The following is a 22900-nucleotide window of genomic DNA, read 5'->3' on the forward strand; positions in this document are numbered from 1 at the left end:
TCCTTCCTGGGACCCGCCCCTGGGGCGGGGCGGGGCGGAGCCTGAAACTGCTGTGGTCGGCCGGGGCCGGTCGGGCCCGCCCGCTTTTCCCGTGCAATCTCGGGGGACGCTCGCAAATTTTGATTTTCCACTCTAGAACCGGGTAAGTGGTTTTAAAAGTCCCTCAGTTCAGGATTAGGATTTCCCCAGCGCTCGTCCAAAAGGAACCGAGTTGGATTTTGGCTGCGTTCCTTTCCTGCGCCCCGTCCTCCCGGAGGACGGGGATGAGTTTGTGGCCAAAGTTACTCCGCACCGGGGGCTGCTAGTTGATCACCCGTTGGTCACCAGGGAAGTTTGACTTACTGGTCCTGAGAGCCCGGTTTTGCTTACTGGCAGGGTCCGCGTTTCGGGTCCCACAGCGGGGCGCCCACCCCGCAGCCTCTGCCTGCCTGCCCCCCACTAGTTTTCCCCTCGGCCTGGGCTCTGGATTCCTGCGGCCTCTCGCGACTGCTGTGACCCGCGGCCACTCGGGTTCGGGTTTCATAGGGCTCCTTCTCTCCGGTCTTTCCTCCTGCTTTGATGACATCTTGGAGAGAATTGTGTAGACCCCTTCTACCCCGCCATGACCCTCATCTAGAAGACTCTTCAAAAAACAAAATTCCCTGTTAACACGTCGTTGGGTATTTACACGTTTCTAGAGGAGACTTATCTCAGTGACCAAGGAAGGTGTATTAATGATTCAACCATTGAAGGGCTAAAGTTTGGACTGATTGTCAGCAACTAGTGGAAATGGCTTCCCACGTGGCACAGTGCTAAAGAATCCGCCTGCCAACATAGGACAGGTAAGAGAGGCAGTTTTGATTCCTCACTTGGGAAGATTCCCATACAGGAGGAAATAATAGCAACCGACTCCAGTACTCTTGCCTGGAAAATTCCATGGACAGAGTAGCCTGGTGGGCTACAGCCCATGGGGTCCCCAAGAGTCGGACAGGACTGAGCATAGCACAGCATTAGTGGAAAATGGCTGTGTGATTCCCACTGAAACCTTTGGGACACTCTGTGAGTGTCTGGTCAGCAGTAGTAAATCCCACGGAGCTCTGCTGCCCCAGGGCAGGAAGAGCCTGACCAGTTAGTTCCACCCAATCTTTTCTTCCCAGACACCTGCAGGGGGTTAGAATAACTATCTGATCAACTCCTCCTTCCCTCCTAATCAGAAGTGGGTACTAAGAGCCCGGCCCATGAAGTAGTATCCTGACAAGGTCATTCAGCTAAGAAGAGACTTTTCTTTGGCTGCTTTTAATTAAAAAAATTTTTTTTCTGGCTTAAGAATAAATGATATTATGAGTCATTCTTGATCAACTGTAGCACATTTATAATGTTTGATTCTCTTTCCAAGTTTTTTTTTTTTCTTGTTAGAAATTCTTGAAAAGTACGAATTTTTAAAAAAATAATATATCTTTGCTTTGGCTTTGTGAATCGATCTGTTCATTCTATGTGAGAATATATTTCCAACTTTTTCCCTATCCCTTTAATTTTCATTTAAACCCAATGGATTCAAGCATAGCTTGAAAAAGATCAGTGTTGAAGGAAGAATTTTAAATTCTGTATTTCCTCTATTTGCAAAATATGGTTGGCAACATTTCACAGGTTAATAAGTAAAACTGAACAATAAACCAAGGTGCTCTGATTGAAAGTTTATATTTGATAAATATAGCAGAAAAACCTGCTAAAGTACATTTTAATTAAAAAACACAAGCAGTGTGATGAGCCCGATGCTGACTAAGTGATTTACTGTGAATAATAGAGTTTACAGCCTGTCAGGCGTGCTCTGAAGCACTCCCCATGTGATGCTGCAGTTCATCTTCACAACGGAGCATTGGCCCCATTTTATAGATAGGAAACTTATTATTATTTATTATTATTATTATTATAGTTTTCCTGAAAGAATCACATTCTGTGTATCTCTAGTAGATCCCTTAACTTATGGGCATTTGAAAAATTTCAGACTCAAAGCAGGTGTCTTAATCATAAAATATGTAATGCTACCTCCAAGTTAGCTGAATTTCATATCTCTACCTCAGTCTGTCTCACTGTCATCATTATAAATTCTATCTCTAAGAAATTAAAGGTCCTCTCTGCCAGTATTTCAAAGGGTGAGATGAAAAGGATTTTACAGTTAGGGGGGAAAAAATGCCCAATAACATTTAAGGTGTTGGGTTTCAGCTCGGCTTCAGTGTGACCCTGGTGAATCTCAACCCCTTAGATGTTTCCTCATCTGTAAGAAGGATGGTGATTTTATTTCCAGTTCTGCATACAATTAAATGGTGGTTTTAGTAACTTGCTTCTGTGAAAATTCTGTTAATGGATGTGAAAGATATGCTGTTTAGAAGAAATCAGGTATTGCAAGGGTTTAAGAATAATAATTAGTATTTTAACAATTTTTTAGCTTAGCGCCTATATTATGAAGCGAATGATCCTGTAGGTAGTCGAGGGGGTTCAAAGGCAATGAATGCAGATGGGAGCCTGAGCGATTATAGTGGCAAGGGCTCAGCAGGAAATAAGACCACCAGAAGCAAAGCAGAAGTTAGAGTTGTCAAGGCCATGCCCTGTTTCCTTATGAGCTCCACAGGTTAAGGGGCAGTACTGAGCAAGACCGGGCTGGAGGTGGGGTCTTCTAAATCCAGGATTAAGGGTGAGTCTCTTCCTTTGTTCTTTTCTTCCAACTTAGCAAATGTCCAGATGCGAGGAAAAAAATGTATGTGCTAGATATTTTTGACAGATCCTATTTCAGGGTAATTTTGCTTTTATTATTGCTGCAGTTCTTTGAGGGTACTAGTGATGTCCATTGGTGAGAAGATAGATGTGAGAGCTTGAAAGAAAGAAATAGGGAGGAAGTAAGTAGATATTGAAAGTGGAAAGAGAGCTATACCTCTTAACATGGTGTGTGTGTGTGTGTGTGTGTGTGTGATGCACGCGCGCAGGCATTGAAGGGAGATGAGGGCAGAGTGGGGAGTCTGGGGCTTGTTATCCTTGCCCTCTGTGCTCTCTGTGTGTGGCACAGTGCCTCCCTTATAGTTAATGTTCAAAAATGCATGTTGAATGAATAACAACCAATGTTTGGTATTAGTGCTTTGTTTGAATAGTTCTCTGGACTGTGAACTTTTTGAGGTTAAGGACTTGATTTTACAATAGTCCCATAAATATTGTTAAATCAAAGATGACTATAGGATTATAGAACCAAAGATATCTTAATGAATACGAAATTGGAAAGGAGAAGCTGAGGGGGAAAGGAATCATGATATCACTATGTATAGAAGTAAATATTTGCTGGGTTCTGTGCTTCATACCTACCCTGGCTCTTGCATGGTAACCCTGAGCAGAACTCAGTTTTCAGATGAAGAAGCTCAAAAAAAGTGACTGCCTTGCCCAAGGCCACATGGCTAGTAAATGATAGATCTGGGATTCATACTGAGAGCTGTCAGATTCCAAAGCCCGCACTCTTTTCACAACACCATGCTGAGGACGAAAAGGAGAAAAAAAGAGCTATGTTCTTATTTTCAGAGTAGAAAACTCTGGTCTGTACACCCTTTTCTTTTTCTGTTTTATTTTCTTTATATATATTTTCGCTTTCAAGTCTTAAGAAATACTCAGCTTGAGTGAAGATCCAAACAGAAAGGCAGGAGTGAAACTGCGGGGTAGGTTCGGCATGAGCTGCCTGTTCCGCTGTCCTAGTTCCTGCACGGGCTTCTTACCCTAGGACTGGTCAGCTGCTGTGCAGTGGGTGAGGCTTACACCTGCTCCTGACCCCACCCCCTTTTTTAGTAAGAATACTGCCCTTTAGGCTATTTCATTGCTAAACAGCCTTTTAGCAATGGAGAGTTTATTTTCTCTTCTATACTAGGTACTGTATTAAATCATTTTGAATAAAGAGTTTTAAAATGGCACAACTTTTGGTTAATTATATCAAGAACTTTCCATTAATAACACCATTAAAGTGCTTTGATTCCCCCCACACATGGAAGGGCATTTTATAGTTAGCATGAGCTTGTTCCAAGGAGTCCTGTGTTGGGCTTCAGTACAGTGAAGTCTGAATTCTTTCATCTCAACTCTTAGTTTCTGCAGCTCTTTTTGATGTTTCAGCTGCTCGTGGTTGGTGAATATGATTACTCCAGAAGTTATCAAAGATGTTCCTGGTGGTGGCAGAGTTTAGCAATATTTGGTGTGGTTAATTTCAAGAAATTGTCATAGCAGACAAGCAAAATTATGGAGGTCAGACAAAGCCCTTTCATTACATCTCTATAGATGTAAGATTTCCAGTTACCCAATTCTCTGTCTATATATATGTTCTTTACCTTTCTAAGCTTATTTTAACTTCGAGTTTTCATTTCAGTATTTACAGTGGTAGAAGAGAAAGGGTAACTATAAATTACACTTATGATTTATAGAGGATTACACTCAAAGCAGTTTTTAGCTGTTTATTCTTCTTTGTTAAAATGAATGAACTTCATAAAACTAAATGTTTCAGCATGGATAAATCTCAAAAACTTAATACCGAGGGGAAAAAGCAAGTTTCAGAATTCAGTACAATATGATCCACTATGATTATAAACTTTATTTATAAAGTTTGAAAACATGCAAAATAATAACAATAACACATACTGTTTAACAGTGCAAATACATGTTGCAGTGGAATTACATCCTGCCTGAGAAGTATGAGCTCTGAGTTTATGGGAATAGTTACCTCCTAGAATTGTGGAACAGAAATGGGTTTGGGGACGGTTAGAGGTGGCTTCAGTTATATCTATAATACGACGTTTTAGGTTTTTACAGTGGTAAGGTTTGTTAAAGCTGGGTAGCAGGTAAATGTTTATTGTATGTTTTACATTTCTCTCTATATCTGAAATATCATCTAACAAAAGAAGATCTGTTTATCTAATGTTAAGAAAACTTACATTAGCTCCTAGAATTTCCAAGATGTTATAGCCCAAGCTTACACAAAACGAAACCTAAGATAATTGTATCATGCATCGTCTATCCAGATGTTTTTGTTTGTATGTTTGATTCCCTTGTTGAAAGCACTGAATCCCTACAGGAAATAATATGAAGCATTTTGCTTTGTAGCTGAAGGATTTGTAAGATGAAAGGTCCTTAAACATGAAATGAGATCAGTGGTAAGCTCATGATTTAAATTGTTGTTTGAAAAATTGTTTGATCTTCCCCCTCCAGGGGGGAAAACACAGTGATAGCCTAGATACAATATGACAATGTGTTGGTTTTTTTTTCTTAGTATCTAGATCACCATGGCAACTGGACAGAAGTTGATGAGAGCTATTAGAGTTTTTGAATTTGGTGGACCAGAAGTGCTGAAACTCCAGTCGGATGTTGCTGTACCAATTCCGAAAGACCATCAGGTGGAAATCATTACTTATAAACAGGCAATAATTATACTGAGTGTATGTCTCTAGCACATGAAGTTATTGTTCGAAAGAATGATTTATAAAGACATTGCTTTAAGACGGACCCTGGAAAAGGGAATGGCAAAACACTCCAGTATTCTTACCTGGATAATCCCATGAACAGAGGAGTCTGGTGGGCTACAGTCCACAAGGTCACAAAGAGTCAGATACGACTGAGCTACCTTCACTTCTGTTTACACCTTAAGCTCCGACAAAGAGAACATATAATTCTAACTAGTGAAGTAAATGTATAAAAAGAATGAAGTTGAAAATCATCTGTGTAGTGAAGTAATTGGATTTTTCTGAATGGAGTCATGATTATTCAATTACAGTCTTTCATGATCTTTGTTTTATGCATGGGGAGAATAATTTTCTTCTGCATACATGCTTTTTCACATACAAGAGATTTTAAATATAGATTTTAATCATTTCCAGTGACTTTAACAATATACTTTTTCAATAAAAATTGTATATTTTTATTACTGCACCTACCATCACTCCCATGTCTAACTTCCTTAGCAAGCCTTATGAGAGTTTTTACAGTTTGGTTATGATTTGGCAAAGATTTATTTCTTATCATTTCTTCTCAGTAGACTGCTGTGACAATACAAGCTTTGTCTGGTTTCCCCAAGAGGTCCTTTCATTCCTTCTGTCTTTGCACATACTGTTCCTTTAACCTGAAATATACTTCTTCCATTCTGAAAGATATCTACTAATCCTTTAAGATCTAGATCAAATACCACTTCCTTCATAAGGCCTCTCCTTACTTTGATAGCAGAAGTAATCATTCTGTATTAAGGTCCGATGAGCTTCTATAATAGATGTAGCCTCAAAATTTCAATGGTTGGCAGCCTGGATGGGAGGGGAGTTGGGGGAAGAATGGATACGTGTATACGTATGACTGAATCCCTTTGCTGTTTACCTGAAACTACCACAACATTGTTAATTGACTATACCCCAATATAAAATAACAAGTTTAAAAAAAAAAATCTCAGTGGTTCTCATTCACTAAATTCCACAATTCTAAAATGTCAGTGGATCGAGTTCTTTCCAAAGTGATTAGGGACCTGTGCTTCTTCCCTTGTGTGGCTCTGCCACCTTCAACACCTGTCTTCTGAGGTCACTAAGAAAGGGTGGAAACACTATGTACATTGCCTAGGAAGGACTCTGTGGGTCAGTCCCGAAAGTAGCTTTCGTCACTTATGTTTACATTCCATTTGACTGCTTATAACTCTGAAGAAACCAGGAAGGAATATTCTTCCTACCTTGCTGTCCAGGAGGAGAAAATAGGTTTGATAGAGTCTCTGTACACATCCCCTCAGATATCTCCACCACTATTTTCCCCAGATGTTTTTAGTATAGCATGTAGACCATTCTGTCTTACCTTTTTATTTATATGGTGATTTCTAAAACTGGAATGTGAGCTCATTGAAGGCAGGGTTCTCCTCTATTATTGTAGCTCCCATGATCACTCCACTCCAGTCCTATGAAAATGCTGAATGAATGCCTAACTGCTCTGTATGAACTGAAGTACATTGTCATTGCAGGTTCTCATCAAAGTCCAAGCGTGTGGTGTAAACCCAGTGGACACATACATTCGCTCTGGCACTCACAATATAAAACCACTTCTACCTTATACTCCTGGCTTCGATGTGGCTGGGATAATAGAAGCTGTTGGAGAGAGTGTATCTGCTTTCAAGGTATTACATTTTAAATTATTTCTATTTTAGCTTAATATGTATATTTTTTAACATTTTGACATAGCTTTAAAATGTGTCTGTATTTAAGTCTTTAAAAGGCTCTATTACACAATTTCTACCACTTGGGGGACTCCTCTAGTCAAAAAAGAAATTACCTTTTATCCAGGGACCTTGCTTGTTTGCATTGTTGGAAATAAGTGTTGGGTAATTGCTGTGTCTCCACATCCCCATAGAATTGAACTGTGATCCTTTGATTTAATAGAAATACTTAAGGAAAGAATATAATAAGCAAGGAAATTATACTGTTTCCTAACTCCTGATAATACTCAGCCAACAAAGTTTTTTCTTTTTTTTTCCTTCTATAAAATTTAGTTCTACAAAATAAAGGGAAGGCTAATTCTTTTGAATAATAAGTAAAAGATGAACAAATGCAAGGTCAACTATACATTTTTAGAGCTATGATTCAGACCAAGGTGGCTGAGTCAATGTAGATGTTATGAGTTATGATCAGAGCTTTTGTTATTTATGTACAAAAAGATATAAAAAACCTAGATAGCATATTCATGTTCTAGCATCTGTCCTCATCATTCCTTGACCTGCTCAACTGTGGCAGCACATTTACCAAAATTGAACTGAGCGAAGATGAACAGGGTCTGGCCCAGGAAGCCAGGAAAATTCCTTTTGCTTTCTACTCCGCTGCCTCAGCAGTCCCACTCCTGCCCCCACCGCTCCACTGAGACGATGTTTACTAATGTCACTAATGGCCTCTATATTGCTGAAGCTAATGGGTCCTTTTATGTTATTATCTGTCTTGACTTCTCTGGGACATTTGACACTCTCAGCCACTTACTTTTTCTTACCAAAAAAAAACCTTCTTCTTCAGCTTCTGTGACATTATATTCTCCAGGTCTCCTCCCTACCCCCACCTCCCATTCCTCTCTGAGCATCCTTTTTCAATCTTCTTTTTCTCTGGATGTTCCTCACTTCTTGGTGTTGCCCAGTGCCCACTGACCCTACGTAGACTCGGCCTTTTGTATTCTCTTCCTTCTTCATGATGGGCTCATATGCTCCCTCAGTTTCCATTATCTAGTGTGATATCTTTAGCTTAGAAGCTGGACCTATTCTTTCCAAATACGGTGGCCACTAGCCATATGTGGCTGTTTGAAATTCAAATTCAATTAAAATTAAAAATTCTATTCTTCAGCTGCTTAATAGAGCCAAGTGTCCAGTGGCCACTGTTGGACAGTGCAGATGGAGAGCATTTATATCATCACAGAAAGTTGTGTTGCAGGGCCCACATCAGCAAACTCTAGGAACCTTTTCAGTTCATTTCAGTCACTCAGTCGTGTCCGACTCTTTGCAACCCCATGAATCACAGCACGCCAGGCCTCCCTGTCCATCACCAACTCCTGGAATTCACTCAAACTCACGTCCATCGAGTCTGTGATGCCATCCAGCCATCTCATCCTTTGTCGTCCCCTTCTCCTCCTGCCCCCAATCCCTCCCAGCATCAGAGTCTTTTCCAATGAGTCAGCTCTTCACAGGAGGTGGCCAAAGTACTGGAGTTTCAGCTTTAGCATCATTCCTTCCAAAGAACACCCAGGGCTGATCTCCTTCAGAATGGACTGGTTGGATCTCCTTGCGGTCCAAGGGACTCAAGAGTTCTCCAACACCACAGTTCAAAAGCATCAATTCTTTGGCGCTCAGCTTTCTTCACAGTCCAACTCTCACATCCATACATGACCACTGGAAAAACCATAGCCTTGACTAGATGGACTTTTGTTGGCAAAGTAATGTATCTGCTTTTCAGTATGCTATCTAGGTTGGTTATAACTTTTCCTTCAAGGAGCAAGCATCTTTTAATTTCATGGCTGCAGTCCCCATCTGCAGTGATTTTGGAGCCCCCCAAAATAAAGTCCGACACTGTTTCCACTGTTTCCCCATCTATTTCCCATGAAGCAATGGGACCAGATGCCATGATCTTAGTTTTCTGAATGTTGAGCTTTAAGCCAACTTTTTCACTCTCCACTTTCACTTTTACTCTTCACTTTCTGCCATAAGGGTGGTGTCATCTGCATATCTGAGGTGATTGATATTTCTCCTGGCAGTCTTGATTCCAGCTTGTGCTTCTTCCAGCCCAGCGTTTCTCATGATGTACTCTGCATAGAAGTTAAATAAGCAGGGTGACAATATACAGCCTTGACATACTCCTTTTCCTATTTGGAACCAGTCTGTTGTTCCATGTCCAGTTCTAACCGTTGGTTCCTGACCTGCATAAAGGTTTCTTTCTTTTTCTCGTACAAATCTTTGATGGCTCATCAGATTTGCCTTGCTTTAAAATTCTCTCTCTCCTTTTCTTCCCTCTTCCTGGAGTTTAAGAAGCTTGAGATTAGGGAGAATGTCTTGCTATTAATATCCATCACAGAACTAAAAGTACTGCTTTTCATAGTGAATTCTTAAACAGGTTGGGATTATATTCAAATCAATGCAGTGTGTTTTTAAGCTGTAAAAACAGGATTAATCTGATGTTAGTCATACTTGACCATTTGCAGGCAACACTGTTAAGCAGTGATACTTGTCTTTGACTCCTGGGTGCCCTTGGAACCTTTTCTGTCTCTATCTCACCCTATAGTGTTGTATTATAGGGCAAATTTAAGTGTATTGAGAGTTATTGCTTTAATGTTTTGCTTATTCCAAGGACTATTTACTTGTTTTTTTTTAATTGAAGAAACAAGATTTAGAAAAGGTGCTTGTACTGAGCAGTCTAATTTCCTTGGTGTACAGGCCACATGGAGCCAGCTTGTAGTGCTTGCATGGTGCCTGTCCTCACCCTCAGTTACACATCTGCCTTCCAGTAGTGAGGACCCAGCAGGCGTTTATGGAGAGTTTGTTATATGTTTCTGGTGCTGCAACAGGTCAAGACACTTTTCCTGGCTCATCTTTGTTGTTGGGATCCAGGCAGAGTTGCCTGCCTTTTGGTCCATGCATAAAAAATGAGGGGAATGCGGGAACAAACCTACAGAAAGGATTTGGAACAGTTTGGAAGAAACCTTACATTGTATTTGTTTCTTCTCCCCAGTGTTTTGTATAAAAAACATGTATGTTAACTACCATTTATTAACTGCTTGATCTGAGCAAATTACTGAACTTATTTATGCCTCCATTTCCTCATCTTTGAAGTGGGATTATCTAAAGGGAGGCAATGAAAGTTTTCCTCATAGACTGTTGTGAAGATCAAATTAGAGAACACTCATTAGACACTTAATGCTGTGCCTTGCACAGCAAGCTGTCAATAAAGGTAAGTTATCATCATAATCTTTAGACCATTCTGGACATTCTCTCTTTTCTTATTTTTCCTATTTCCCTTGATTTTTCTTCTTCCTAGTTTCCATAATAAAACATTGAAAAATGTTCCATATTTTGAAGTTGTTTTTATGAGACCTTAGGATGTAGACAACAATATATAAATACTCATTTTATTTCTTGTTATAAGTGTTGCATTCTAAAGGGTTGCACCCATGTTGACAACCTTTTTAATCCCTGAAGCATTTATTAATTTATTGCTTTCCGCAGAAAGGTGACAGAGTTTTCACTACCAGGACCATCTCTGGGGGCTATGCTGAGTATGCTCTGGCAGCCGATCACACTGTTTACACACTGCCAGAAAAGCTGGACTTTAAACAAGGAGCTGCCATCGGCATCCCATACTTTACTGCTTATCGAGCTCTGCTCCACAGGTAATAACACACTCTGTCAGCTTTATAACCAGCACCAGAGGAGGGCGATATTAATTGGAGGAAGGTAATATATAATTTATGCTTCCTACCACCCGTCTACCCATTGGTCATTTTTGGTTCCCATTAAGTTACTGTTAAGGTTTATGGAGCAGAAACTCTGCTAATTTGGTAGATTGTTCTAATCACTGAAGAAAAAGACAAGAACTGCAAAACCCCATCTTTGTCTTCAAGATGCTCATAGTCTAGTAAGGGAGAGAGACATAAGAGTAATAATACTGATATATAATGTGGAAAGGACAGTGGTAGAGATGTGCATAGGGATTTACGGGATCACAAGGGACATGCCTGTGGCAATGAGGTCAGGCTTCCTGGCAAGGCATAAGTCTTGGATTATTTTAAAGCCATGGTTCAAAAATCTCGTTATCCAGCTCCAGAAACTACTTGCTGCAACTTTAAAGTACAGTGGCTCTACCCTAGTCCCCCTGGTCAGTTTCCATGGCTGATACCTGAGGATCTGTATCTTAATCAAATTCCCTAGGTATTTGAAAAGCATCAGAGAGCGTTATCCTGGGGAAGGGTAGCTGGGAATAGGGAGGGTATTCTAGAGAATGGGAAGAGCTGGTGTGGGGAGCAAACATTGGGGTATCTGGGGAGAAGAGCTATAGCAGTTTGCTTTTGTTAGAAGATTTCAAGGCAAAAAGTGGCGAAGAATAAAGTTGGAACATAGTAATCTCTCAGTAGATGTTAGCTGTCATTATCAAATAGGTGCACCTCAGATTGTAAAAAGCTAGATTATAGTGCTCACATATTGTTCTGTAAGGACTTAGGGGTCATGTAGTGTTTTATTTGGGAGAATGATATTGTCATATCTGTGTTTTATTAGGATCACCCATCTGCTATGGGAAGGATGGATTTTATGACAGGAGTGGAGAAAGACATGCGAGAAGCTTACAGAAGTACCCTCTGAACATTATTAATACTTAAGGGCCAGAGCAAGGCTCATGGTAGAGGTGGAGAGGAAAGGATAACTATTTAGGGAGTAAAATCAGAAATATTTGGTAACTATTTGCATGTGGAAAATGAGGGCGCGAAAGAGCTTAAGAATACTTACAGCTTTATAACGGGTAATGTTTGACTTGACAAAGAGAAGGAGGGAAAAGTTTCAAAAGGAAACTGAGTTCAGTTTTGGACATAAAACTGAGACAGACATCATCATGGAGAAGTCCAGCAGCCTGTCAGATGAAAGAGTCTGAAACTCAAAGGCTGGAGCTTTAAATTTGGGGCTGTCAGCATGTGGTAAGAGCTGACGAAATGAAATTCCTCAGGGAGTGAGAACAACAGTGGAGAGAGACTGAAACTGTACTGAGCATTAACATTTAGAATGTGATCAGAGGTAGGGGACAGTCCTGAGAGAGGCAAAGGGCGTGTAACCCAAGGCCAAGAGAGTCTAGAGGTCACTGAGTCTGTTAAACATCCGTTAAGCTTGTAGGTGTGGAAGCCAGGAAGGCCTCAGTTTTAGTACTGTCTCCACCTACTACTAGTCAAGTTGCTTTCCTGTCTCAACTGTAGTTTATTGACTTGAAAAATACAGATAATAATAGCAAGCACCTTGGGGTGTGGTGGAATTAGATGAGGTAATGCTTATAAAGCTGTTCAGTTCAGTCATTCAGTCGTGTCTGAGCCTTTGTGACCCCATGAATCGCAGCACGCCAGGCCTCCCTGTCCATCACCAACTCTGAGAGTCTACCCAAACCCATGTCCATCAAATTGGTGATGCCATCCAGCCATCTCATCCTCTGTCGTCCCCTTCTCCTCCTGCCCCCAATCTTTCCCAGCATTAGGGTCTTTTCCAATGAGTCAACTGTTCATGTGAGGTGGCCAAAGTTTTGGAGTTTCAGCTTTTAGCGTCATTCCTTCCAATGAACACCCAGGACTGATCTACTTTAGGATAGACTGGTTGGATCTCCTCGCAGTCCAAGGGACTCTCAAGAGTCTTCTCCAACACCACAGTTCAAAAGCATCAATTCTTTGGCGCTCAGCTTTCTTCACAGTCCAACTCTCACATTCATACATGACCACTGGAAAAACTATAGCCTTGACTAGATGGACCTTTGTTGGCAAAGTAATGTCTCTGCTTTTGAATATGCTATCCAGGTTGGTCGTAGCTTTCCTTCCAAGGAGTAAGCATCTTTTAATTTCATGGCTGCAATCACCATCTGCAGTGATTTTTGGAGCCCAAAAAAATAGTCTGACACTGTTTCCACTGTTTCCCCATCTATTTCCCATGAAGTGATGGGACCAGATGCCATGATCTTAGTTTTCTGAATGTTGAGCTTTAAGCCAACTTTTTCACTCTGCTCTTTCACTTTCATCAAGAGGCTTTTTAGTTCCTCTTCACTTTCTGCCATAAGTGTGGTGTCATCTGCATATCTGAGATTACTGATATTTCTCCCGGCAATCTTGATTCCATCTTGTGCTTCCTCCAGCCCAGTGTTTATCATGATGTACTCTCCATAGAAGTTAAATAAGCAGGGTGACAGTATACAGCCTTGACGAACCAGTCTGTTGTTCCACGTCTAGTTCTAACTGTTGCTTCCTGACCTGCATATATAAAGCTGTTAGTACGCGAATAGTACAGAACAAGTGCTCAGTTAGTGTGGATGTTGTTAGGGGTGGTAGTTGATGTTGCTACCAAGGAGGGAAACTAGCTGTCAGTGCAGCAGTGAGGACTGTTTGAGGATAAAATAACAGCCAGGCTTAGTGATAGGAGATCAGTGGTGGCTTTTGTCAGATCATTTTCAGTAGAGTGATGGAGCAAAGCTTGAATGAATGGGTTGAGAAAGGAAAAGGAAATCGATTCTTGAATAGAGACTACTCTTAAAAAGCAGAGAGACAGGCAGAAAGAGATAGGAAAACTACTTGAAGAAAGTGTGGGAACAAAGGGTTTTTTTTTTTTTTAAGATGGACAGGACTTGGTTATTTTTATAGCTAAGAAAGGATGTAGCAGAAATAGACAGATGGGAGGCTTGGAGAAGAGGGCAAAATAGCAGATGTAACAAGATCCTATGCTGGGCAAGGATTGAACTTAGCACAGAGGTAGAGAGATTGGCTTCTGATCAAAAGGAGAACTCACCTGTTGAACCTGGAAGAGGCAGTGAGAGAGTCAATTCCTAGGGCCGGTTGATAAGAAGTCCCGGGGTCTCCAAGGAGAGAGGGGTCTGGAATTCTCAAGGAGGAGGAAAGGACAAATTTTTTTTCCCTCTACATTCCTTGGTCTTAGTCACATAAGTCATGTTTATCTTTAAGCTTTGAACTGATGATTACACAACAACTCAGTTTAAACTCTGTACTAAGGGTTATATAACAACAGTGTGTCCTGCTTGAGGACAGTTTCTGGAAAAAACCTTCTGGCTAATCCTGTTATCTTAAAATGTAAATTAAGGGAGTGGGTCTAGTAAGATCTTTACAACCTCCAGACATTCTTTTGATTCATTGTAATAACTAATTAAAAAGTATATAATTCCATTGCTAACACTAGCAAGGGGGCACTCTTTCTGCCCCCTTCTAATGTCTGTGTCAGAAGCTTTCTCCATCTCTTTTATACTTTAATAAAACTTTATTACACAAAAGTTCTGAGCAATCAAGTCTCGCCTCTAGCCCCAGATTGAATTCCCAAGAATCCCAGCGTCTTTTGTGGTTCAATAGCAATCTTTCAGCGTTGGTATACTTAATGGAAAGTTTGTGGGCAGGGAGGTGAGGCATTGAAGGAACTCATATGTGATTGCTTCATTTTCATAACTAAATAGGAAGCAAAGTGACCTTTTGAGAATCAGAACTGTAGTGGTACCAAAATGCATAGTCATGTGATTTTTTTTCTTAGGGTATTTAGCCATTTGGATACATTATCCAGGGAAAGTAGCCCATAGTATTAATCCAGGGCTGGAATATTAGTGGCAAATTGAAGAGTACAAAGGAAATGGGAACACTGGAGAGAAAGAAAGAAGTTGGGGTAATGTCCCGTGGCATCCAGGCTGATGGGAGTGCGGCAGGAGCAGCAAGAGGGCAGAAAAGGAGCAGACAGCAAGCTCTGTGAAGCCAAAGAAAAGGTTTTGAGGGAATATGGGGTTACCGAATCGGAACAGGAGATCAATACTGGTTATTAGTTTCTGATATTCCTCAGGTAGAATGGTTAGGGATAACTACTAGGTGTGGGAAGAGTGGTAGAAATAGAGGAGAATTCAGGAATTGTGAGTTTTCTTCCCATAAATGCTGAAATCTCTCAGGTTGGGGCTGGATTTAGGGTGGAAGAAGAAACCTATCGGAAGCTCCAGTACTTTGGCCACCTCATGCAAAGAGCTAACTCATTGGAAAAGACCCTGATGCTGAGAAAGATTGAGGACAGGAGGAGAAGGGGATAACAGAGGACGAGATAGTTGGATATCATCACTGACTCAATGGATGTGAGTGTGAGCAAACTCCAGGAGATAGTGAAGGACAGGGAAGCCTGGCACATCGCAGACAATAGGGTCACAAAGAGTTGGACATGACTTAGAGACTGAACAACAAGGAAACCTATGAGCCAGGTCCTAGGAGGGGGTAACACAGCAGCACCGAAAGCCAGGCCACATGCTCCAGCCCTGCTACAGGCCCCAGGGGCGGAGGACTATTAGTGTTCTCCAGAGAAGCAGAACCAACAGAATGTGTATATTGATGGATGGAGTCCTGCTGAGTCTAAAATCAGTAGAAAGACCAGCAGGCTGGAGAGCCTGAGAAGAGTAGCTGTTCAAGTCTAGAGACAGTCTTCTGTCAGAATTTCTTCTTGCTCTAGGAGAAGTCTGTCTTTGTTTTGTTAAGACCTTCAAGTGGCCAGGCCAACCCACACTATGGAAGATAATCTGCTTTATTCAAAGTCTCCTGACTTAAACATTAATCTCATCCAAAATAGCACCTACACAGAAATATCCAGAATGTTTGACCCATATCTAGCACCATGGCCCAGCCAAGCTGACACTTAAACTTCACCATCACAGTGACTCCACAAGGCTAGAAGGATGGTAGCCATGGAGACCCAGTAGACAGTTTGCCTGCTTTTTCTCCACCTGCTGCAGGCCCAGGGGTTTAGGACAATGTACTTAGTGTGTGGAGACTTGTTTATAAGATTTGGAAAAAAATCATTGAAAGTATTTCATGACCCAGAGTATAATATTAGTAATCCTATTCCCTTAAATTTGTATTTTACTTTTTAAAATGTCAAAGTGTTTTGGAATAGCTGTCTCAGTTTATCACTCCAAACCCTCAGTTTAACTCACTGTGCTCAACCCCCCATCCCCAAGCGAGCATGTTGGAGAAACTTCATTTACTGACTCACAGCTGCCATTTGTCAGCTGTTGGCACACGGCCTTGAGCAGGACTCTGGGTGACTGTGTTCTCACTCTCAGATTGAACAGAATATCTGTACAGGGTGGTGTGATTTAGTTGCTAAGTTGTATCAGACCCTTTGCGACCCCATGGATTGTATAGCCCACCAGGTTCCTCTGTCCATGGGATTTTCCAGGTGAAACTATTGGAGTGGGTTTCCATTCCTTCTCCACTCTACAGGGTGACCACCCCCTACTGTCCTGGTAAACAAGGGATCCTCACTGAGAGTCAGATCTGGACCACACAGCTGTTGCTGGCCTGTGACATCAGCATTTGTCCATGTGAAATAATAAAGCATCACTGTGTCTTGCTGCATGTTTTTGCTTTCAGTGTAATAGAAAAGGAGTGGGTGAACCAGAGGTCAAAAGAATATGTCGTTCTACCAGAGGCTCTGGGCATTTTAGGGGGTGGTAGGGGAACCTGTGTGACAGGACTTGTTATATTTCTTACTCTCTTCCCATTGCTGACTCAGCATTGGTTTCTGAAACAAGGGCTTGGAGCCAGGTTTTGAAAGTCATGGAGAAGGAAGACAGTAGCTGCTGCATTTACTCAGGTGTGAGTCTGAACCATGAAATAAAGACTGAGCTGTAATGACCGTTTTTGAGACACTTTCTATGGGAATGAATGGGAGACTCCAGTTCTTCTGGGTGAAGCAATTTCCCTTGGCACATCCACAAAGCCTCTTAGCAGGTAGCACGATTATGATCCTGGCGCCCCAACAATATCTGGCACATGGTTGACTCCCAGTAGACATTTGTTGAATGAATAAATGAATTGAATGTTTTCTTTTATCTGTGGCTCTAAAGAACCATTGTTTGAGTCTGGGGAGCGTGGAGAATATCTCAGGTTGTCTATCAGGATGAGTTTCCTCTTTGGGTAACTGTTGGTTGAAATGAAGGTAGAATTTTCTTAAGAATTATGACAAATACTGAGCTTAATTAGCTCCAAAGTAAGGCGATGAACCTGTGCTTTCTTTTTCAGTGCCTGTGTGAAACCTGGAGAAAGTGTTCTGGTTCATGGAGCTAGTGGAGGAGTAAGTATTTCTTTCTTTTAAGTTTTTTGCTTTTTTTTTAGAGGTTATGTTTGTGGGTTTCACATTATATTTCTTTAAGTTGCTTTTAAAAACCAAATTTATAAATATAGTCAAGGGTGATGACTTTTTTCTTTTTGTAGTGAGACTTTAGATTCTGTCTTCTGAAGGTGATTCCCCATCATATTCGTTTAGCATTTCTTGGTTAATAAATTCAACAGATTACCCGATCAGAAATGCATGCATTCGGTTTTCCACCTGTGTTGGGTATGGACCAAGATAAATGGGCTTTGTTTTTCTTTTCAAGAAGTGAATGTTATAAGAATATTTATTTAGAATTTTAAACAGTCCTTTAAGGTTAATATAAATTCCACATCCCCTTGGATAAAGGCTCATTAAAGCTTTACCTCTGTTGCCCCAGACAGCACTGCAAAGCCACACTGTGAGTTCTTCATCCTTTCCAGCTCCCTTCCTGCTCGCCTGCTGCGCTTTGATGACATTCGCAGGGTGCATAGTATACAGCTGTGTCCTTCACACCACAACCCACAACTTAAAATGCTAATGGGTGTGTGTGAGGGGGTGGGCGTTGGGGAATGCTCAGAACTTATCAAACCAGCCCTGCAGTGAAATCACCCAACACAGAGCTGTCAGAAACCTCTTCAAGAAACTGGCTGTCAATCTGCCTCTGAGGAGCTTAGAGGAAAAGTTAGAGCTCTGAGGTTGGAATTTAACAAGAAATCCACATGACCTCTATCCTGCATGTAGAGGCTTTAGAAATTTTGGAGACACGATTTCGCTTTTTTAAAATACAGGGCCTGGGGCTGGATGTATGAGGAAGCAGATTAACCTTTTCAGGACACTGTATTCCAGAGAGGAGATGGAAAGAAGTAACCTATTAATGGCAGATTGTTTCCGGCATAATGAGGGGCATCCTGAAAATGCATTTACCTCTAAAAGTGGACAGGTAGTACAGAGAATTCAAACCTCTGTATAATTGTTACTTTCCGTGGATGTATCATGAGGTTTCAAGCCCAGCTTCCTATGTACTTCCAATAGATCAACTCAAGGATTTCACAGACTGTTTACTTAAAAAAACATCAAGATTGTCTTTCTGGGGCTTGAGAAAATATGACACATACCCTTGTCAAAAACTCCCGTTGTTTAGCCTCACTGAAGAGGCAGTTTGGGGGTTAAATTAAATTTAGCCCTAAATAAATAAATTTAATGCTAAATAAGGACAGAATCTGTCCAACATGCATTTATTTAAATTGCCTTGGCTTTCACAGAGCTAACCTTGTGATCTGTGTCAAAAAGAGAGATTTCAGTAGGAAGGGGAAGAGACGAGTTTATAGAAAATCTCTTTTTATTCCCTTTACCCTCTTGTAAAAAGCCAGGTCGCTTCATCATGATTTTTTTTTTTAAAGCCAAATCCAGACTGTTCTCCATGCTGGCTGAGTTTGTTAAATCCTTGGCTGGCAGGGATAGGCTGGCGACCTGGTGTGTGAAGCGCTTCTGATCCTCTCTGCCCATCAGGGGGAAACAGTGCTGAGTTTTGTCTTGCTTCTATTTGTACTTTCTGTCCTCATTTAAATCACATTCCTTTGGGATTATGTTGTGTATTTAAAACTGTGTAGAATTTGTGAACACAGCCAACATCCTGATATGTTGGTGGGGAGTGCTCTGTTTTATTGTTAGCAAAATAAATAGAAGAAAAAATAGTTGACACATAATAGTATATAATCTATTGAAATATTGTTAGTATAATTGTTGACAAGAATAGAATAAGCAACTCTTTAAAATAGCTCTTGAGTGCCCCTTTGAAGTAGTTAGATCATAAGGAGATAATATTTACATTATCTCTTAGGTTAAATTGTGGTTTTATTAGAGGCCCCCCTTTTTTTTAATTGAAAAATTAAAGTAGCAAAAATCAACCATGCTAACCCCATGGTGTATTGGTATTTCGTGGAACTGAATGTCTCTCACACTCAGAGTGAGTTCCCTGTGTTTGTTTTGGTTAAATCAAACAAATCCTCATCATAACCCAGCGGGGTTCAGGCTCCTCACTCCCATATGCCATACAATCTTTAAGGTCTTATTTCAGGCTTGGGAGTTTATGATTCTGTTACAATTTTAATTAGTTTCCATCATCTTTTTCATCTCAATTCTCTTCTATCTTGCCCAGTCCATAATGACTGTATCTTCCTTTAAATCAGTGGTTTTCAATAAGGGGTAATTTCATACCATCTCTTCTCCCACTTGGGGACATTTGGTGGCGTCTGGGGATATTTTTGGTTGTCACAACTGGATGAAAGGGTCTGGCATCCAGTGGACAGAAACTGGGCATGCTCCTTCTAAGCACCCTTCACTGCACAGCATAGTCCCCACAGCAAAGAATTACCTGGGCCAATAGCGCCAAGCGTGAGAAAGCTGATTCTAAATGTATGGGATGACCCTCATCTGTACCTTTCATTTGGCATGGGGTCAAACATGTTTCCTAGTATTAGAATTTAAATGATTGCTTTTATCTATATTCCTAAAATAGTTGTATTTCTCCTTTATGCTCAGCACATTTATCTAGTGCTCTAGTGATCTCATGCAATCCTGTGGCTTTAAGTACTACCTATAAACTGATGATTCTCAAATGTATGTGTCCAATTCTGAACTCTTTTCAAGTCCATTATCATATTCAACTAATGATTGAGCATCTTCAGTTGGGTGAATCCAGTGTGTTCAAAGTGAATTCTTGATGCTGTCACAAACTTGATCCTCTCTCATCTTCCTCATCCAAGTCAATCTACCCAGTTATTCTGGCCTGAGACCGAGGAGACATTCTTGATTTTTCTCTATTCCTCACCTCCCACCTCCAGTCTTTGATGAAGTCCTTATCTTCCTGCTCCCATGTCCCCCTACCTTCTTTTTGCCACCCATATAATTAGAATGTTCTATTAAAAGCCCAATTCAGATCATATCCCTCTCCTGCTTAAACTCTCCAGTAGTTCTGCATGGCTCTTAAATATAATCCAAAGTCTTTACCTTCAAGGCCTTGTGTGCCTTGGCCTTTCTGTACCTCTCTGGCCTCATCTTTTGCTCCCTTCCACATGTCCCGCCCTTAAGCCTCTTGACCCTCTTTCTGATGTTTGAATGCCCCAAGCTCATTCGCACTTCAGCAGGATAGCCGTGACCATTCAGCCTATAGCATCCTCCATCAGGCGTCCCATACCTGTCCCAGATGGTGCTTGTCCCTCTCTCCATTCAGGTCTCTTCAGAATGCCTTTGCTGATGACCTAATTGGCCTGGTTCTCTATCTCTTTATAACCCAATATGCTATTTTTTTCAAGTATTTTTCATTCTCTGAATTTACTTTATTTGTTTATTTCTTCACGTGTTTATTATCTCCCCCTTCCTAAGAACATATGTTCACGTGTGAAGAACCACATCTTGCACGTCAGTTCAGTCAATTCACTTGCATCCGACTCTGCGACCCCATGGACTGCAGCATGCCAGGCTTCCCTGTCAATCACCAACTCCAGAGTTTACTCAAACTCATGTCCATTGAGTCTGTGATGCCATCCAACAATCTCATCCTCTGTCATTCCCTTTTCCTCCTGCCTTTAATCTTTCCCAGCATCAGGGTCTTTTCTAATGAGTCAGTTCTTCACATCAGGTGGCCAAAGTATTGGAGCTCCAGTTTCAGCATCAGTCCTTCCAATGAATATTCAGGACTGATTTCCTTTAGGATTGACTACTCTGATCTTCTTGCAGTCCAAGGGACTCTCAAGAGTCTTCTCCAACACCACAGTTCAAAAGCATCATTCATCGGTGCTCAGCTTTCTTTATGGTCCAACTCTCGCATTCATACATGACTACTGAGAAACCATAGCTTTGACTAGATGGACCTTTGTTGGCAAAGTAATGTCTCTGCTTTTTAATATGCTGTCTAGGTTGGTCATAGGTTTTCTTAAAGGAGCAAGTATCTTTTAATTTCATGGCTTCAGTCACCATCTGCAGTAATTTTAGAACCCAAAAAGATAAAGTCTGTAACTGTTTGCATTGTTTCCTCATCTATTTGCCATGAAGTGATGGGACCAGATGCCGTGAACTTAGTTTTCTGAATGTTGAGTTTTAAGCCAACTTTTTCACCCTCCTCTTTCACTTTCATCAAGAGGCCCTGTAGTTCTTTGCTTTCTGCCATAAGGGTGGTATCATCTGCGTATCTGAGGTTATTGATATTTCTTCTGACAATCTTGATTCCAATTTGTGCTTCATCCAGCCTGGCATTTCACATGATGTACTCTGCAGATAAGTTAAATAAGCAGGGTGACAATATACAGCCTTGACATACTCCTTTCCCTATTTGGAACTGGTCTGTTGTTCCGTGTCCAATTCTAACTGTTGCTTCTTGACCTGCATACAGATTTCTCAAGAGGCAGATCAGGTGGTCTGGTATTCCCATCTCTTTAAGAATTTTCCACCGTTTGTTGTGATCTACACAATAAAGGCTTTGGTGTAATCAATAAAGCAGATATTTTTCTGGTATTCTCTTGCTTTTTTGATGATCCAACAGATGTTGGCAATTTGATCTCTGGTTCCTCTGCCTTCTAAATCCAGCTTGAACATGTGGAAGTTCTTGGTTGTTGAAGCCTGGCTTGGAGAATTTTGAGCATTACTTTGCTAGCATGTGAGATGAGTGCAGTTGTGCAGTAGTTTGAACATTCTTTGGCATTGCCTTTCTTAAGGATTGGATTGAAAACTGACCTTTTCCAGTCCTGTGGCCACTGCTGAGTTTTCCAAATTTGCTGGCATATTGAGTGCAGCACTTTCACAGCATCATCTTTTAGGATTTGAAATAGCTCAACTGAATTCCATCACCTCCATTAGCTTTGTAGTGATGCTTCCTAAGGCCCACTTGACTTCACATTCCAGGATGTCTGGCTCTAGGTGAGTGATCACGCCATCATGGTTATCTGGATCATGAAGATCCTTTTTGTATGGTTCTTCTGTGTATTCTTATCACCTCTTAATATCTTCTGCTTCTGTTAGGTCCATACCATTTCTGTTGTTTATTGTGCCCATCTTTGCGTGAAATATTCCCTTGGTATCATTAATTTTCTTGAAGAGATCTCTAGTCTTTCCCATTCTGTTGTTTTCCTCTATTTCTTTGCATTGATCTCTGAGGAAGACTTTCTTATCTCTGCTTGCTATTCTTTGGAACTCTGCCTTCAAAAAGGTATATCTTTCCTTTTCTCCTTTGCCTTTCACTTCTCTTCTCTTCACAATTATTTGTAAGGCCTCCTCAGACAACCATTTTGCATTTTTGAATTTCTTTTTCTTGGGGATGATCTTGATCGCTGCCTCCTGTAAAATGTCACGAACCTCCATCCATAGTTTTTCAGGCACTCCGTCTATCATATGTCTTGCACGTAGTAAATAATAAATATTTATCGTATTCATGAATATAGATTTGCCCATGTACATACCTATCTCTTCTACGTAAGTGATAGATGACTTACTGTTGTTATGTAGTATTTTATGTGTACTGTTAAAGTATGAAGTCACTGAGCATATTTTGACCATCTTTAA

The 22900-nt window shown here is 40.9% G+C and overlaps 1 protein-coding gene across 2 annotated transcripts in view; it reads left to right on the top strand.

The window, feature by feature from the left end:
* Positions 1-40: 40 nt before the first annotated feature.
* The window catches only part of CRYZ (crystallin zeta), a 28695-nt gene continuing 5835 nt past the window's right edge, over positions 41-22900 (top strand). The window contains exons 1-6 of one of the 2 annotated variants that reach the window (XM_027536870.1): positions 45-142; positions 678-821; positions 5267-5390; positions 6983-7135; positions 10709-10872; positions 17272-17323. In XM_027536870.1, coding sequence (XP_027392671.1) covers positions 5280-5390; positions 6983-7135; positions 10709-10872; positions 17272-17323 — 480 coding nt within the window. In that variant the 5' untranslated portion in view covers positions 45-142; positions 678-821; positions 5267-5279. Of the gene's footprint in view, positions 143-677; positions 822-5266; positions 5391-6982; positions 7136-10708; positions 10873-17271; positions 17324-22900 lie in introns of both variants that reach the window. The other variant, XM_027536869.1, reaches the window with a different exon arrangement.

Source organism: Bos indicus x Bos taurus, chromosome 3 (genome assembly GCF_003369695.1).
Source record: "Bos indicus x Bos taurus breed Angus x Brahman F1 hybrid chromosome 3, Bos_hybrid_MaternalHap_v2.0, whole genome shotgun sequence".
Lineage (NCBI taxonomy): Eukaryota > Metazoa > Chordata > Mammalia > Artiodactyla > Bovidae > Bos > Bos indicus x Bos taurus.